This window comes from Lolium rigidum, chromosome 3 (genome assembly GCF_022539505.1).
Source record: "Lolium rigidum isolate FL_2022 chromosome 3, APGP_CSIRO_Lrig_0.1, whole genome shotgun sequence".
Taxonomy (NCBI): domain Eukaryota; kingdom Viridiplantae; phylum Streptophyta; class Magnoliopsida; order Poales; family Poaceae; genus Lolium; species Lolium rigidum.
This window is the reverse complement of record NC_061510.1, coordinates 258940990-258959075: the sequence shown is the minus strand read 5'-3', so window position 1 is coordinate 258959075 and position 18086 is coordinate 258940990. Positions and strand designations below refer to the sequence as shown.

General features: G+C 40.6%; 1 protein-coding gene across 4 annotated transcripts; it reads right to left on the bottom strand.

The window, feature by feature from the left end:
- Window positions 1-397: 397 nt before the first annotated feature.
- Window positions 398-16549, bottom strand: LOC124703343. 4 transcript variants are annotated; one of them, XM_047235561.1, is made up of 7 exons: window positions 16334-16549; window positions 15996-16081; window positions 2030-4147; window positions 1733-1942; window positions 1525-1649; window positions 1119-1291; window positions 398-1022 (listed from the first exon to the last, which is right to left on the bottom strand). In XM_047235561.1, the coding sequence occupies exons 1-7, from the start codon at window positions 16334-16336 to the stop codon at window positions 732-734; spliced, it is 3006 nt and encodes a 1001-aa protein (XP_047091517.1). In that variant the 5' UTR covers window positions 16337-16549; the 3' UTR covers window positions 398-731. The 4 variants fall into 4 exon arrangements, with proteins under 4 accessions (XP_047091517.1, XP_047091518.1, XP_047091519.1 ...); XM_047235562.1 differs by having other exon boundaries at window positions 398-1046; window positions 1143-1291; XM_047235563.1 differs by having other exon boundaries at window positions 398-1091; window positions 1188-1291.
- Between the last annotated feature and the right edge of the window lie 1537 nt (window positions 16550-18086).

Sequence of the window (18086 nt, the reverse complement as noted above, 5' to 3'; positions counted from 1 at the left end):
TTTAGTGTTTGGATCATATGTATGTTGGTTTCACCCAGGCCAACTGAAACTTGAAAATTTTGATTTTTAATGGCCATCTTCTTGCGGCTCCATACAATTTTTTTACATTGGCATCCAACCTTTATATTGTGGATCTGGGTGGTTAGATGCAACATGCCATCTCCAACAATTAGCTTGGCATAAAATGCATGAACAAAGATTCGTGCTGGCAATAACCGAAACATAACAGACTGGAGATTCACTTCAAGCTATCAACTACTCCCACACTTCAAAAAGGAGGATGGGCCTGCAACTATTATTGCAAATTTGCAATGGTTCACGTGGTTCTTCGCAAACAGAGGCTTGTAGCCACATATATATTACACAACAATTCAGCGGCAAGAATCACAACTCACGATGAGCACAAGATAACAGGTAATAAATGATAAACTGGTGACAATTTACATGTCATTATGAAGTACAGGGCAGATGCTTTTCCAGTAGTAGAATCTTTCACCTGGCGTCACAATTCTGCCAACACAAAAGTACGCGAGGATAGCTCTGAAGGTAGCATAACCAGAAAGAAATTCTGCTCCAGGTACATCCTACCGAGTTCAGTTTGGTCATGAAAAGAAGGGAGGCTAACTAGCAAACAGATATACAACGGGAGTCAAAATGTGAACTTGCACTAAAGATACTCAGGACTACAACTAGCTTATTTCTAGCCTAAAAAGAGACCACTTCGCCATGGCCTACACCACCGACCCAGGCTCTGTCATCACTTGCTGCACAGCAAACAGTAATGCACCTTCCTTCTGCATCTCCTGGATGAGCTCCGCAGATCTCGGTGTCCGTGACATAACAAAGCCACAGATTTTGAGAGGCGGAGCTTCTGGATTTGAGCAGGGTTGTACATGATCAGCTGGGCTGATATTTGCAGAAACTACCGCTCTCATGTCAACCAAGGACAGGCCATTACCAGACAATGTTTCCTTTCCCACTTCGTTTGCATCTAGCAAGGGTTGATTCTCGGGATGAGTGACTTGATCAAGAGGGTCGCTCTGCACCTTGTCCTGCTGGTCCAACACATTCTGTTCTTGGACATGTTCTTCCTCAGTGACGTGTGCGGGATGAGTGACTTGATCAAGAGGGTCGCTCTGCGCCTTGTCCTGCTGGTCCAACACATTCTGTTCTTGGACATGTTCTTCCTCAGTGACGTGTGCCGAACAGTCTTGTTCCGCTGGAGCTAATCTTTTGATTTCATCTTTTCTGGGCTTGAACACTCCCCATAGATAGGGTTTCCCTTGGAACGCTACAAAAAGGCAGAAACTAATTAGTGATTGACAAATTATTGCCAAGGCATTTTGACATGTAGTAGTGATTTTTTCTGAACCCATACTCGACTGCAACAAACAAAAAATGTTGAAGTAGACAGTACGGAAAATCATGCAGGACTGCATTACACAATACAGCACCAGTGCCGTTTGTGCCGATTAGGTATAAATACTCATAAATTAGAATATTGAGATCTGCAAAATGACCTACTCTGGTTTTCCTCTGCTAGTACAAAAGAAGGGTAGAGACACAGCTTGGCCAAACCAACAATAGCTTCTATAATAATACCGCTATCAGCGACATGCTTCACTAGCTGATCCAGCTCTTTATTTGGCCTAGAGAAGCAAAAAAAAAAAACATTAGACCCTAGTATGTGCAGAAGAAATAAGAAGTGCAGACATGTACAGGCGGAACAAACCTCGTATCGCCACAGAAGAAATACAAGTCAATACTGTCAGCTGGGGGTATTGGTGCCTCCAAGTGCTTTGGACATGTTTTCGATGTAGAAAATTCTGTCACTTTTAATATTGGTGGCAATGATCTTGAGTGTTCCTTCACCTTCTTGCCTGCTTTGGTTGACAGGTGTGCAGCCAATGGAACATAGTTCTTGTCAATCTCCATGATTCCACTATCACAATGGAAATATACATATTAGCACTTGAAAAGAAAATACATGGAAATGAACTCCAGGGAACAAAGAGCATATGTAACATACGTCCAGTAAGGTTTATCAAGGTGTTGCATGTCAATACATTCTGAAATGAGTGGCATCCTTGATAACCCACAGTTGCCCTCCTTGACTACAGTTTGTGATGCCAGCTGTGCTACAACACTTTTAGCACATCCAAAATCCAGATTTCTTACAGATGCATTTTCATCTTTGTTTGCATCTGTGCTTCTCTTATAATTCTTGGAATGTCGATGATTCAAATTTCCTGACCCCGAAGCTTCTTTACCCTTTTTTAAACATCTTCTCTGGTTTTTCGCAGCATTTTGGGTGCATTTTCTTTTCTTCCTCAGATGTCTATCATTATCACAAGACCGAGAATTCAAATCATAGAGTCGCCTTCGTTTCTTTGGCTCACAACTGCTCTGGGGATTATTCAACGAGTAGCTGCTCTCCTGGAGTGTCAGATCGATATTTTCTGAATAAGCTCTTGATTTATCCACAGAACTTCTATGAAGATCTCTTGTAACCATCTCCCTCTTCCGTGGATCTCTGCTGGCCTTGTTAGCCAGCCATGACTTGTCCAGTTTCTTATGTTTTCCCTTCGTGGAGTGCCCAATAACTTTATCATTGCTAACATTGTCTTCCCCAGGCATGTTCTGACTATCTCTCAATGATGCTGCCGGCGCAAGTCTACCATCTTTTGACCGTGCAACCTTCTGATATCTGGTTCCATCTGGGTTGTAACTTTCTGATTGTTTACGCTTTCTAGGGTTGATTTTTGTTGACTCGCATGGACCAACAAACTTAGAAGGCAATAACTCGCTGTTAATGCCTTCCCCTTGCAATACCCGGTTAAGAAACATCTTTTTTACACCAAGATATGATGGCTTTTCTGCACTACGTTGGAGGTTTCTTGCATCTCGGTCACCCTTTGCTGGCTCAGGTTCTGAAATTCCATTTTTGTTGTAACAGTTAATTGTCTCTCTATCACCACACATTTGCCTTGGCATCTTCTTGGCTTTGGTGCTCAATAAAACCTCATCTGATCCTCTATTTGCTTTATCCGAGTTGTCTTCATTGGAATCCAAGCATTCATTTTCCATAGAGGGCTTTGATACTTTGAGCGTCTCCATTGTAGGGGCGTTGGTTTGCTCATCCACCAAGCACCTTGTTCTTTCAGCACTACTTTCCTGAACAGCCACGTCTTCTAGTTCATTCGAGGGACTTGATTGCATTGGTACCGTTGGCCAGGAATCCAAATGCTGCATTAGAGGACTCAAGACATCTGCGCTCCCTGTCTTCAGCTCTGATCCTTGGATCCGCTTTGAACAATTTGGTGCAAACTTTGATGCTACGACACTCTTCTCAAATACTGTAACTGCCTTCAGTGGTTCAGGTTTCTCCCTGTTTACTGACAAACCAACTGCTTGCTCCACGCTTGCCGACGTAGGACATGGCTTGTCCCCAATCATTGGAAGTGATCCCTCAACATCATTAGTTAGAGAAAATATATCACCCTTTCTTCCTCGTGGAACAAGATCCTCAACACACTTCGCTGAAGGAAAGCAGCAACTCCTTCCATTTGAGAGATGAGTACACTCCGCAGACTTTGAAGTAAGTCTAGAGCCATCCATTGCCTTCTGCAAATTGTTGGGTTCAAATTCTGAAGCATGATTCAAAGGCTGCTCACTTGAACCATCAGAACTCTCCACTGCGCAAGTTAAGTGTCCATTTCTATCCTCCCCTTCCTTCTCACAATCATAGTGGTTGGGTATATCCCCAACAAAGACTTCAGAAGAATCTATTGCGTCACCACTACAAAATTGTGCACTGATTGCATGCATACTATCTCTTTCCTCCTGGGACTTGCTTCCACATTGTCCCAGATTGGATGCGTCTCCACTTGGAAAATGTTTAGTACTGTCATCCACGTGATAATTTCTTTTCCGGCGTGGTCTAATTGTACGAGGTCTTCGTGCCTTAGTTACCTTCTCATTGTCCACATTCGGTTCATTAATCATAGGGCAGCCCAACTGGGTATTACTTAGTTGCACTTCATTGGACGCGTCTTCTAATGATTTAATGGCTTCATTGTGTTTTGGGATACAGCCACTACATGACCAGTCCACGACCGAATCAAAGATTATTGCATCCAAGCAATATCTACAAAAGAACAAACCTTGTTAAGTAAAAGATATAGCTTGTGCTTTCTTTAAAATGATGGTTGTGGGGGATAACACTTGATCCTAATATCTTTACAACCGTCGAGAAAGGATTTCCCCATTCTCTAAAAAGGCATACATATCTTAGGATAGGGCACATGGCAATGTCAAATGCCACAAATGATCAAGTTAAAGTACAAGACATCACACGATGCAAGCATCTCAAAACAAGTTTAGTCTACTATTGGGCCCAAAGTCGTATGGTATACACGATGTCGAGCATCTCAAAACGAGTTTAGTCCGCTATCGGGCCCAAAGTTGCATGGTATACATGATGGCGAGCATCTCAAAACGAGTTTAGTCCGCTATCGGGCCCAAAGTCGCATGGTATAGGTTAATTTGGTATGATTGTTTTGCAATCATATCTTAAGTGTCATTGTCACTTACATGGAGTAACGGTAAGCTTTGGATATGGAAGGTGTTTCATATACATCAACATGTGAAGCCACCACACTTAGTGGGTCGAAACAATTAGGATAAGAATAAAATCCAATTCTAACTCAATTTGGCTAAAAGCTAAGCTATTCAACTGCATTTTCCGGTCAAACAAGATGTCCAAAGAGTGGAGGAAACATACATTAGTATATATATGTAAGAATAAAGGAGATATTCAAGTTGTTCTAATTACCAAGGTATTGAACTTATGAGCTACTAAAAGCTTGGAAGAAAGTGATTAAGCATTGCATGAGAAGAGTGACAATGTCACTAGAAACAATTTGGTTTTATAGCTAGATCGACTACAAAGGTGTTTTTTTGCTTCGCCAGCTTATGAAGTGATATAGGGAGCAGAAGAACTAAGGACATATGGTTTCATCGAATATATTTATCATAATGTTGTGACAAGTATACGCGTAGGCAATAGTGAGCCCAATATCTTTCCAACCATGATAGGACGGTTAGCCTTAAACCCATGCATTTTTGCCTTAGTGATGGATGAGGTCAAGAAGGATATACAAGGAGATCTTCACTTGTGTATTTGGTTATGATGTGATGTGCTCCTACTATATGAAACTTCATGTAGTAATGGCAAAATACAAATCAAGGGACCACACAACCCCACATGGTCAAAGCGTTCAAAGCAAGTCGACACATGTCCAAACCAAAAAAATCAAGTCAAGGTCAACAAGTCAAAAAACGAACTAGACGAAAAGAATGTGAAGATGAAGCCCCAAAAGAAAGAAGGCCATTAGTATGGAGTGTTAATGTTACCTAGGCTAGTCCACTATGGACAATGCACCACACTCTCTCCCTAATACATCATGGACTAGTGAACAACAAATGACCACAACTATCATTTGTTAAGCACCCTAGCCTATAAATAGACCCTTAAGGGGTGTGTAACCATACATTCTCACTTGAATGAAAACTCAAGGGGAGGGCAACAACTCCAAGTTCATGATGAAAAGGCTTAGTGTTGGACACGTGGAGTTCATGACGTCTCGGGCCAACATTGGCGAGAGGAACGCCTAGAGTCGACACCAGGATAGCCCAAGCTTCGCACGAAGGGCCTCTTCTTAGGACACTCTCAACATAAGACAAAGTTGCGCTGATGTTGTGCCAATTGTCTTTTAGCATACGAAGACCTTTCAAAAGGCCGGCGTACATGCCCTTACTAACTACTAACGCATCATATTGCAATACTTGAGGCACCCCCTAATCATCCGTTGTTCGATTAAAACAATGAAACTTGGCTATGAGCAAATTAAATCCATGGAGCCAAACATCGATGGCATTGGAGGTAAAGAGAGAAAGGATTTTCACAATGACATGAGTGCCTATGAGGAACACCTTTCGACACTTGGGATCAATGTTGCAAAACAATGTTAGCCGTAGGATCAAAGCTAGGTGGATGAACTGGAGGCATACATGTGGCATCCTACATGACAAGGTCCAAGAAACGCTAAAAGGCAAGTCCTATAGTACGAGAATCAAACATGTGTTAGCTATATGGAGTAGAATGTTGGCCTATATGGAGTAGAATTGCTTGGACAATGCTTTGGACTGATTAATAAGCCAATATTTGTAATTTTATCATTGTCCTAAAAAATAATTAGATCATCATAATGACATAACCATCTAGGCTCAAGTTCATACACTACTATATCTATGTCCAACAAGGGGATCATGTGAAGATGGATATCATTATCGATGATACATATATTTGACTAGCAAAATCAAAGTCAAGAGGATCCATTGTTACAAGATTGATCAGGTCCACAATGCATGTGGTATATGAAGAACTGAAGATGGCTATTCCTACTAGTAATGCAACAAGTAACTTCACCATCTCAACATTTTTTTTCAATATGAACTTGTGAAGTTTATGTTGGAACATGGTAATTTCACCACCTCCAACAAAGAAGTAACCACAAAAACACAGGCGTCTCACCATTTCACCAACCCCAAAATCGATTATCCCTAACCACCTCTCCCGCTTCGAAGCGAAAAATTTTGGACATATATCCACCTATAGAAAAATAAAATATCACCATCCACCTCTTCGATCAACCTCAAAATTGATTATCCCTAAACATCTCTCACCCTACAAACCGAACAAAATATTTTCTTATCTATCCACTCAACAACAACAACACAACATCAAAGCCTTTTCTCCAAGCAAGTTGGGTAGGCTCGATATGAAACCCAGTGGATAACATAAGGAAACCAAATCAAGGAGAGAGAAAAAGAATAGTAAACTAAGATTCTGACACATCATTCAATGACTTCCACCAAAATAAGGATACAAAAAAGGAGATGGTTTTACTAATATCAGCATGTATTTGAAGATATACCATATTTCACGGTTATATCCGGCGAATATCCACCAAATTATCCGGCAACTAATACATCTAATGTTAGGCCTACTAATATATAAAATTGTAGCCTAGCCCATAATTGGCAACATCTTTATAAATACCCTAACGCCATAACTCTAGTTCCATCAGTTCCCTCTAGCCCGTACCCCTAGCTCCGACCAACATGTAGCCCTAGCCGCTAGGGGCTAGTAGCAGTTATTCCTAATTTGTAGAAGAAATTTTACAAGCTAATTGTGCTCCACTAATCAATCTTGTTTTTATTCTCAAAGTGAGATTGACAAAATGTTTATTCGCAACCGAACAATACTTGCCCCGTATTCGGTCCGTATTTGTAACGGATAGGCTCCGAATCCGCACACTATCCGCTTCGATTCAGAATCCGAAAAAATATGTATACGAATATGGTTTCACTACTATTCCACCGTATTCGCTCCATTTTCATCCCTACTCCCATATGAGAGGTGATAATGCATCCATGGTCATTTGGCAAGCTCCCTAGCTTATAAAGAGAACCCTAAGGGGTGTGTGGCCATATACTCTCATTTGAATGAAACAAGGGGGGGGCTACAACTCCAAGTTCATCACTAGGATGTTCACTGTTGGACCCATGGAGTTCATGACGACTGAGGACAACATTGGCGAGAGGAACGCCTAGAGTTGACACTTAAGAAGTTCACAACAGAAGGGCCTCCTTTTAGGACGCTTTGAACACATGAAACTAAGTCGCGCTACGATGAGGAAACCGAACATATCCAAAAAAACATAACTATGTCAATTGTCTCTTTGTGTACAAAGGTAGCCCTAATCATTCGTTGTTCGATTAAAACAATGGAGTAAAACTTCAATGGTGTTGGGAGCAAAGTGAGAAAGGTTAGACAAAAATGACAAACAATGCCTAAAGGGAACACCTCCCGATAGTTGGGAACAATGTTGCAAAGCAATGGTTGTATCCATGACGATGTTATATGGCATCATATATGACAAGAAGGTCCAACAAACGCTAAAAGGCAAGTCTTATAGGATAGCAATCATGCCTACGTTGCTATATGGAGTAGAATGTTGGTCATTCAAGACAAAACATCTAAAATTAAGTTGTTACAAGATGTGTGTGATACTGTTGATGTGTGGCTATACAACAAAGGACCGAATTTAGAATGAGGTAATACGTGACATGGTAGGGTGACACGGATTGAAGAGAAGCTTACCAAACACCAATATGGATATGGATATCCAAACCAATACAACATGGCCTCAAACCAAGCACACACCAAGTACAAACCCCATGCACCACCCAACATGTGCAACAAAATGCTCGTGGATTCATGCAAATAAATATGTTAAATTTAAGAGAAAATCAAAGTAGCAAGTGCATGCACATTTCTCCTACCATGCCTACACTTTCTCAAATGCAAATGCATGCCCACCTAATGATAGCATCATCACTAATTACTAAGTTTGAAATACATAAAATTTATCTCTCAAACCCTTAATCCACTTAGGAATATGTCTTCACTTCGAGTTCATCCAAACAAGGGTTTCAAAAAAATGCTATGTTATATTATTTTGATGATTTTTTCCTAATCATCACTAGCGCCAAGGGGCAGTTACCACGAAAGTAAGACATGGTTATCATGTAATAATTTATATGTTTATGTGAAATGCGATATTTTTGAGATATGTCATGCAATAATTTATATGTCTATGTGCATTGTGACGTTTTAGAGCTAGAGAGAGCAAGTATTCCAAAATTTAACACTATTAAGCTTCATGCACCAACCATTAGGACCAAAAGTTTGGATCAATGGAGAAGGTTGGGCAATCCACATATACTTCACCACCCTTTTTAACGTGTGGTGTTGTAAGACCTATGCTCTAATATCATATTAAGTTGCATGGACCAATAAGTAGACCAAAACAAACAAAATTACTACTATGTAAACTTTATATTAGTGGAGAATGACATCCAACAACGTAACTAAGTTACTATAACCTGGTCATTAGTCATTACAATATGAGTGTAACTTGATAAGTGAATATAATTTCACCATTATTGACGATATTTTGTATGGCATGCAATATCTACAAAACAACAAACCATGTTATGCAAAAGATAAAGCTTGTACTTTCTTCAAAAGATGTTAGTGGTGAACAAAACTTATCCTATACATCTTTACAGCTGTCAAGAAGGATTTGCCCCTCTCTAAAAAGGCGACACAATGGCAAATGTCTAAAATCATAATTTAGAGTAAAAGGCATCACACGATAGTCAAAATCTCAAAACAAGTTCATGCCAAAGTAGTCTTGTACAAGTAAATTTGGTTCATTTTGCATTCATATCTTAAGGGTAATTATCACTCGCTAGGACTAAGTATAAGCTTTGGATATGGAAGGTGTTTGTAACATCAACATGTGAAGCCACCACACTTAGTGGGTCGAAACAATTAGGATAGGATATAATCTAATTCTTACTCAAGTTGTCTAACAAGTAAGCTTATCAAACATACTTTATTTTAGTCAAACAAGATGTCCGAAAAGTGGAGAAAACATACATTGGTACATATATGTACGAATAAAGGAGATATTGAAGTTGCTCTAATTACTAAAAGTTTGGAAGTGATCAAGCATCGTTGAGAAGAGTGCTTATTGAGTGATATAGGGAGCAAAAGTACCTACATATGGTTTCATCTACGATATGTATTACAATGGTGTGATAGTATTCGCGTAGGCAATAGTGAGACCAATATCTTTCCAACCATGGTTGGACAGTTAACCTTTTTGCTTCACTGAAGGATGAGTTCAAGAAGGATATACAAGGAGATCTCATCACATGTGTAAGATGTATACTCTTAGATGATGGTGTGCTACTAGTAGATGAAAATCAATGTGAATTTGGCAAAATGCATATGAAGGGAGCCATACAGCCCTACATGGTGTGGTCGAAGAAAGTTATCCTAGGTCTAAATCCCAAAAAATCAAGTCAACATGGTTATGGTCAAAGAAAGTCATCCTAGGTCTAAAAAAATCAAGTCAACAAGTCAAAAAATGGACTAGTGATGAGGGACAGTATATAAAATAAAATAAAAATACAACAGAAGTAAGATCCGGTACTAGCTTGTACACACTTCTACTATATTCTAGGTAATATGGTCCTCTAGTTATGTGTGTTGTAGTGGTTTCCAGAGTATTCTAGTATAAGTTGTAACTAGGATATTTGTAGCTCTTTCCCTAACTTATGTAGTGTTCTCTAGAACACTCTAGTTGTAAGTAGAGCTAAGTAGTGAAGGCTCATGCAGCCTATAAATAGAGGTCCAATCTCTACCTATGTAATCAGACTATGTACCATCTACCTATCAAATAATGGAACCTTGTGTTCTGTCATAGATCTTGGATTAGATCCTTTGTGTTGAGAGTTTGAACTAAACTCTTGACAGCCCCACCTCTAGAGTGATATCTAGGTTACGCCCTTAGAGCGATATCTAGCGCAGCACATTGAAGCGGTTCCTTCAACATTTGTGTTGTCCACATTGTAGCAACATGGTGGAGCTGTTCCTCCACAACCTTGTGCTGCTTCAGGTGGTATCAGAGCCCTAATGATCCTTTCGAGTTGTTGGTTGCCTCATTGAGAGTGAGCGGCAGCAAGCAATGGAGGAGTTGGGAAAGAGAATGGATGCTGCAGAACAACAAATCCAAGCGTTACGTGAAGATCTTAACCGGAGATTTGATCAGCTAGTTGAGATAATCAGAAAGGGTGTTCCTCCTACTGCCAATGATGAAGAATCATCAAAGGATGGAGAAGATGCTCAACGGAGAAGAAAGGGAGACCGTCTTGGAGCAAAAACACCTCAACCACATGTTGTTCAGCGTACCTCAAGAAGGCCAACTTATGCTGAAACTTCTGAAGATGAAGAATATGTTGAGGACCTTGAAGAACTTTACCCCTATGCACATCCAAGAGTAACCAACACTACTACGTATGCGAGGGATACATACAAGGTGAAAGCTAAGATCCCTGCTTTCAATGGAAATGTTGATATTGAAGGGTGCCTTGATTAGTTGTACGAGGTGGAGACTTTCTTTGAGGTCATGAATATTCCAGAAGACCGTAGAGTCCCTTTGGTTGCATACAAGCTGAAAGGAGGCGCTGGCGCATGGTGGCATCGCCTTCAAGAAGACCGCAGGCTAAGAGGAGAACCTCGTGTGCGATCTTGGCGGCAAATGAAGAATCGTTTAATGATGCAGCAAATTTGGTCCCTTGATCAAGCACAAGCTCTAACCTTAAAGGCCGAGAGGTTGGTAAAAACAAGAAAGGCAAGTAAGGCTCCATATTCTCATACAGAAGCCTCACCTAGGAGTAACTCCCATAAAGCGAAAGAAAAGGCCACTCAGCCCAAGGAAAAACAACCTGCCCCAAAACAAGTTGGTGGTAAGGGCAGGGCTAAGCCTGTGATAAAGTGTTATAAATGTGGTGAAGAGGGACATGTATCTAGCAACTGCCAATTGAGAAAATTTGTCAACACGACAATCCATGATGGCGAAGATGATGATGAATGTGAATCTGAAGGTGTAGAAGGACAAGATATATGTGAAGAAGAGGGAGAAGAGGTGGTATGCGTGATTCAGGGTCCCTTGTGCTCAACACGGCAGCCCAACAACACACAACACAGAAGAAAATATTTGAGAGCAAATGCACAATGAATGGCATGGTATGCAAATTAGTGATTGATAGTTGCAGCTGTGAAAATCTTATCTCTCAAACATTGGTGAACCATTTCAAGCTTGAGACACATGATCATCCAAACCCCTACACTATTGGATGGATCAAAAAAAGGAGTGGATATGAGGGTCACCAAACAATGCAACCTGCCACTCTCTTTGGGCAAGTACTATCGCTCAAGTGTGTTATGTGATGTTGTTGATATGGATGCCAACCATGTTCTTCTTGGAACACCTTGGCAATTTGATGTGAATACAACACACAAAGGAAAGGAAAAAATTTTACTCTTTCACTTGGAACAAGCGGAAGATCATCATTCTACCAAATCAATCAAATGGTAATAGCTCCAAGGAGAAGGAGAAAAGTGACCGCAAACGGAGGCTAAAATCATTCCAAGTTGATGATAAGGTGAGTATACCTCCGAAAAGAAAGACCGCCATTAGATGTTCAAGGGAAACTTAGAAGGCGAAAATATGGACCCTTCTCTGTTCTACGGAAGATAAATGATAATGCTTATGTGATAGATCTTCCAGCTGAGATGGGAAGATCAAACATATTCAATGTGGCAGACTTGGCTCTTTATCATCCAGAACAAGCACTCTATGAAGATAACTCGAGGTCGAGTTCAAAACAACCAGGAGAGGATGATGAGGGATAGTAGATAAAATAAAATAAAAATAAAACAGAAGTAAGATCCAGTACTAGCTTCTACACACTTCTACTATATTCTAGGTAATATGGTCCTCTAGTTATGTGTGTTGTAGTGGTTTTCAGAGTATTCTAGTATAAGTTGTAACTAGGATATTTGTAGCTCTTTCCCTAGCTTATGTAGTGTTCTCTAGAACACTCTAGTTGTAAGTGGAGCTAAGTAGTGAAGGCTCATGCAGCCTATAAATAGAGGTCCAATCTCTACCTATGTAATCAAACTATGTACCATCTACCTATCAAATAATGGAACCTTGTGTTCTATCTTAGATCTTGGATTAGATCTTGTGTTGAGAGTTTGAACTAAACTCTTGACAGCCCCGCCCCTAGAGCGATATCTAGCGCAGCACGTTGAAGCGGTTCCTTCAACATTTGTGATGTTCACATTGTAGCAACACGGTGGAGCTGTTCCTCCACAACCTTGTGCTGCTTCAACTAGAAGAAAAAAATAAGTCAAAGATGAGGGCCGGCAAGAAAGAAGCCCATTAAGATGTAGTGTTTGGTGGACTAGTCCATTATGGACAATTTACCACATCATCTCCCTCGTCCATCATGGACTAGTGAACAACAAATGACCATAAGTATCCTCCCACATTGGAGATGGTATGGCATCCTTACTCATTTGACAAGCTCCCGAACATATAAATAGACCCATAAGGGTGTGTAACCATACACTCTCATTTGAATGAAAACTAAAGGAGGGTTGAAACTTCCAAGTTCATGACGAGGAGGTTTAGTGTTGGGCCCTTGGAATTCGTTATGACCAAGGCCAACGTTGATGAGAGGAACACCTAGACTCGATACTTTGGCATTTCACGACAACCCAAGCCTCGTACAAAGGACATATTCTTAGGACAATCTCAACACATATGACAAGTCACGCTCCGACAAGGCAAGCAAACTTCAAAAAGATATAAACAACAACAAAACTAGAGTGAGCCTCAATAGGAAATTAGATCTATGGAGTCAAACTTCAATGGTGTCGAGAGCAAAGAGAGAAAGATAAGTGAAAAAAAGACAATGCCTAAGGGAAACACCTTTTGATAATTGGGAACAATGTTGCAAAGCAACGATGGTATCTGGGTGTCAAGGTGGGATCCCGGTGGGATGTCATTTTGTACTATGTAGTTCAAATTTTGATGTCAAAATTTGTACTAAAAAAGTCAAATTATACTACAAGTGGGACAAAAGTGGGATCCCACTTGACACCCTTAGGTGGTATCAATGACTATGTTAGAACAATGTTGCAAAGTAACGGTGGTATATGTAGCAAAATGTTGGCCCATTAAAAACAAAACATCCAACATTAAGTTGTTAGAAGATGTGTGTGATACTGCCATAGAACAATGGAGCGAATCAAGCATCAAGTCAACTAACCAATAGTTACATTGCTTCATTGAACCATTTAACACGCACATATAGAGAGCGGTCTAACAAATGAACCAAACTAGTGCATCAGCAGTGCATCATGCTTAGGTGCAACACCATCAAACTATGACACCACACTTGAAACAATATCTTGACAAAAAAGACTTGTGGATGTGGGCAAAAGGTAATATGTGATAAAATATAGTTGCAAAGTAACACAAGCTAAGGTGGTTTGGGCACATCCATGAGTGCCCTGCCAAAGCACGAGTTAGAAGTGGAATTCTAAAGTATAGAAAGAAATCCTAGCATGGACAGGGGTCAACCAAAGTTAACATGGTAGAAGGCAAGGAAAAAGGGGCTTGCATACTAGATTGTTTCAACAAATTTGGCCCTTGTAGGACTTCATGGAAAACATCAACCTATGTAATAGGATCTTACTTTAATCTAACATACTTGTTCACTTCTTCTCTTTTACTTTTTAGTTCTCATAGGTTTATGTTGGTTTCATCTCTACCTTAACCCAACTTGCTTGGGCAAAAAATTGATATCTCTGTGTAGGTTCTTGATAAATATTCAAGAATTCATCTTCAAATGAGGAACTTACCACAAGCTCATTGTGATTTAGCTATGCTTTGTACTAATGGTACCATTCTTTGCAATTTTACCATATTGTCAAAAAAAATTAGATCTTCGCTGGAAACGAGGCTTAAGTTCATACCAGCAAGGGGTTCATGTTAAGATGAGTATCATTATCGATGATGTTTGTATTTGACTAGCCAAATTAAGTCAAGAGGATTCTTTGTTACTAGATTAACCTAGTCCACAATTCATGTGGTGTATGAAGAACTAAATATGGCCATTCCTACAAGTAATTTTTTTACATGCATTCTTACAAAGTAAAGCGGCAAGTAAAGTCGCCATCTCGGCATATTTTTGTTGATATGAACTATAAAGTTTATGTGTCAAATTGCATGTGCAAAGTGGTAATTTCAACACCTCCAAGAAAGAACACAAAAAACACATTTCTCACCATTCGACTAAGCATAAAATTCATTATCCCTATCAACCCCTCCTTCGAACCAAGCAAACAGTTTCACATAAATCTACCCAATAGCACAAAAAATAAGATATTCCCATCCACCCCTTCAACCAACCACAAAATCAATTATCCGTGACCAAACCATGATTTTTGAGTCGCAGAGTCAAGTCAAGTCGCCAAGGCTGAGACTCGTGACTTGCTGACTTGACTCAGCGACTAGGGCTTGTATAGTCGCCCCAAGTCGCCTGCAGTAAACGACCAAAAATACTCTCATTTGCAAAGCCCATTAAGGTCACATGAGCAAAATTGGTCCGGTCATCTATCCCAGCCAGGCTGACTAGGCCCAGCATGGCCCAGTTAACAACTCCCAGCCTCACCTCTCACTTAACCTAGCAATTACATGAATCCTCCAAGCGCCGCAAACCGCAGATAGGCACGCAAGCTCGCTCGAGCCTCTCCCCTCTTCTTCCTCTGCGACGCCGGCGAGGAGCAGCGGCGACCGATGGCGGACAGCGGCGGCTCGAGCCTCTCCTCCTGAGCTCTGCCCTTTCTTTCCCATCCCATCCCCTTCTCTCTGAAATACCGACACAGGGAGAGATCCCCCACAAAAAAATTCTGGCTGATAAACAGGGACAAACAGGGACGACCGACAACTATTCCCGCCACCGTATAGTCGCTGTATAGTCGCCGGCGAGCCAGGAAATCGCGCGACTCGCTCGCTGAGTCAAGTCGCTAGTGCGGCTCGTCCATGGCAGAACGACTCGGCGATTAGTCGGCGACTCAAAATCATGGACCAAACTGAACAAACAATTAGCTCAATTATCCACCCAATCAACCAAATAATATCATATCCCCAACAATGTGGATGTGGATATCCAAATCAAGTAACCAAGAGAACTTGTAGTCAAACCAAGCACACACCAAGTACAAACCCCATCAACCAACCAACATGTGTGACAAAATGCTTGTTGAATCTAAACAAAACATTTTTTTCACGAGATCGTGAAATATACCACAGGGCCAAGTTACCACAGTAAGTTATCCATGCATTTAGAAAAGGTAAAACACTTAATCTAGCATTTCGAGATAAAAACAGATGGCATGCTGATAACTAGGAGGGGATTATTATCACGACCAAGAAGCGTACCGATGCCTGGCGGCGCTCTTGCATTTGCTGCAGCGCAGCAACAGTTTTCTGATGCCAGCATCTCCACACTCTTCGCACACAGCATCCTGCAAAGTCCACAAAAGCAAATAGGGCTTCTCAGATTAGCATCGGCAGCGAAGATCTCCTATGTAAACAGAATCCCCCAATAACCCCATCCCCGTGAACACAGATCGCCCGCGAAATAAATCGATCTGATTGCTCCCCCGGCGGCGACCACGCGAATCGAAACCAGGCCCCGCCGCCGCCGCCGCCACCAGGAAGGATAACCTCAAGAAACGAGAAGAAACAAGAAAGAACGGGGAGGGAAGAAACGGTACCATCTCGCAGCGCCTGCAGGGTCCCCACAGATCTTCCGGTTCGCGAGCTAAAAGAGCACCGAAAACCGGGCCTTGCTGATCTCCACCATGAACAGAAGCAGCAGTAGCTAAGGTGGGAGCGAGAGAGCGGTGTTGGGGACGGAGGGCAACAAAAGCCGACGGAAGGAAGAGGCGGTATCAGGGGGAGGCGAACACGCGATTGATGCGGGGTGGGGAGGTGGGTGGGAGGTGGCGGCGGCTTGTGGCAGCGCCGCGGGGGGTGCGTAGGGCATAGGTGGCACAATATCGGTCGTCCAAATCCAATCCAATCCCGTGTTTATTTCCGTGTTATGATTTTTCTTTTGAGCAGATATTTCCGTGTTAGGTGTTGTTTCGTTTTTTTAGGTGTCCGTGTTATTTTCGTTGGCAGATCTGAGCCCAATCAATCAAAGATATAGGTCCAATTAGCCCATCATTAGCAGCCCAACATGATACTAATGTAGGCTAACATAGTAACATGGAGCTAACCCTAAATCTAAAACTCTAGCTCAATTTATAACAAAACCCTAAACTTATAAAATTGTCTAAAATATTCATTCCTACCAATTGACGGGTTTAATTCCTACGCTCCCAACTCTAGTATTTAAATTGACATATCATGTCTTCCACCTCCGTACATGCATATTTTGTTAAGTTTTTTCTTACTATATCTTCATTTCTAGATATATTCTTCATATCAGGTGCTCCATCAGACATGTCAAGAAATAATAACAACTATGCTTACTTTGCATCTAAGGCAAGATAGGACTGGTGTGGGTATTAATGAGATAACGACACTTTTATTTTTGTTTGCACTTTTATCTTAGTTTTATTTTCAATTGATAGTTTAGTTGTTTTTAGTGGACTTTATATTATAAATTCAAAAAAAACCAATTAATATGGTTACAAGTGGTCTTGTATTTCATACTTTGTCTACATACCTTAATACTAAAGATATTAATACTTATGATGTCTATATTGGTACAACTTATGTTGTGAATGAAGAAAATTATGCTATGGAGGAAGAATGCTTGGAAAGTGAAAAGGGAGGGAAAAATTAAGAACAAAAAGTGAAAGTGGCAGATAAATAGAGTAGCTACCCATCCTCACATTCCAATCATGATAACTCTCAAATTCTAGTAAATTATCCCTCTTGTATATTTGCTAGTAATGTTGAACTTTGTGATGATGAATCTTTTCTTGATTAATCATTTGATCTGAACTCATTCTATGGTCATTATTATTATTATTATAAGTGGGCCAAAAGTATTTTGGAAAGGGATACTAGTGTAGCACTAGTTCTCCCAATAAAAATTGTTGATGATGATGGGGAGCACTTCATAGATATATTACATGGTAGTGCACTAGATGTTGTTCCTATTTTTCTTGTTGATCCTCCATGTGCACAAATGGTGACTAGTTTATGGGAGGGTGAAAACGATATCAATGCGATGGAAGATCATTTATCTTTGGATGAAATCATTGTTGTGTTAATGCTAGTGGAAATTATGTTGTTCAGATTGCTTCTAATGTTTGCAATAATTATGAGAGATGAGGGAATACGATTCCTCTCTAGAAACTTCAAAAAAAATATTCCTCTATAGGCTCCCATTTTTATTTAAGTTGCAAGTATGAACTTTTGGTATGCATTGGTTACCTCTATATTGCTACAATTTGTTCACTTATGGAATGTTCATGGCAACCGACAACTCATACCAATTCGTTGAGACTCTAA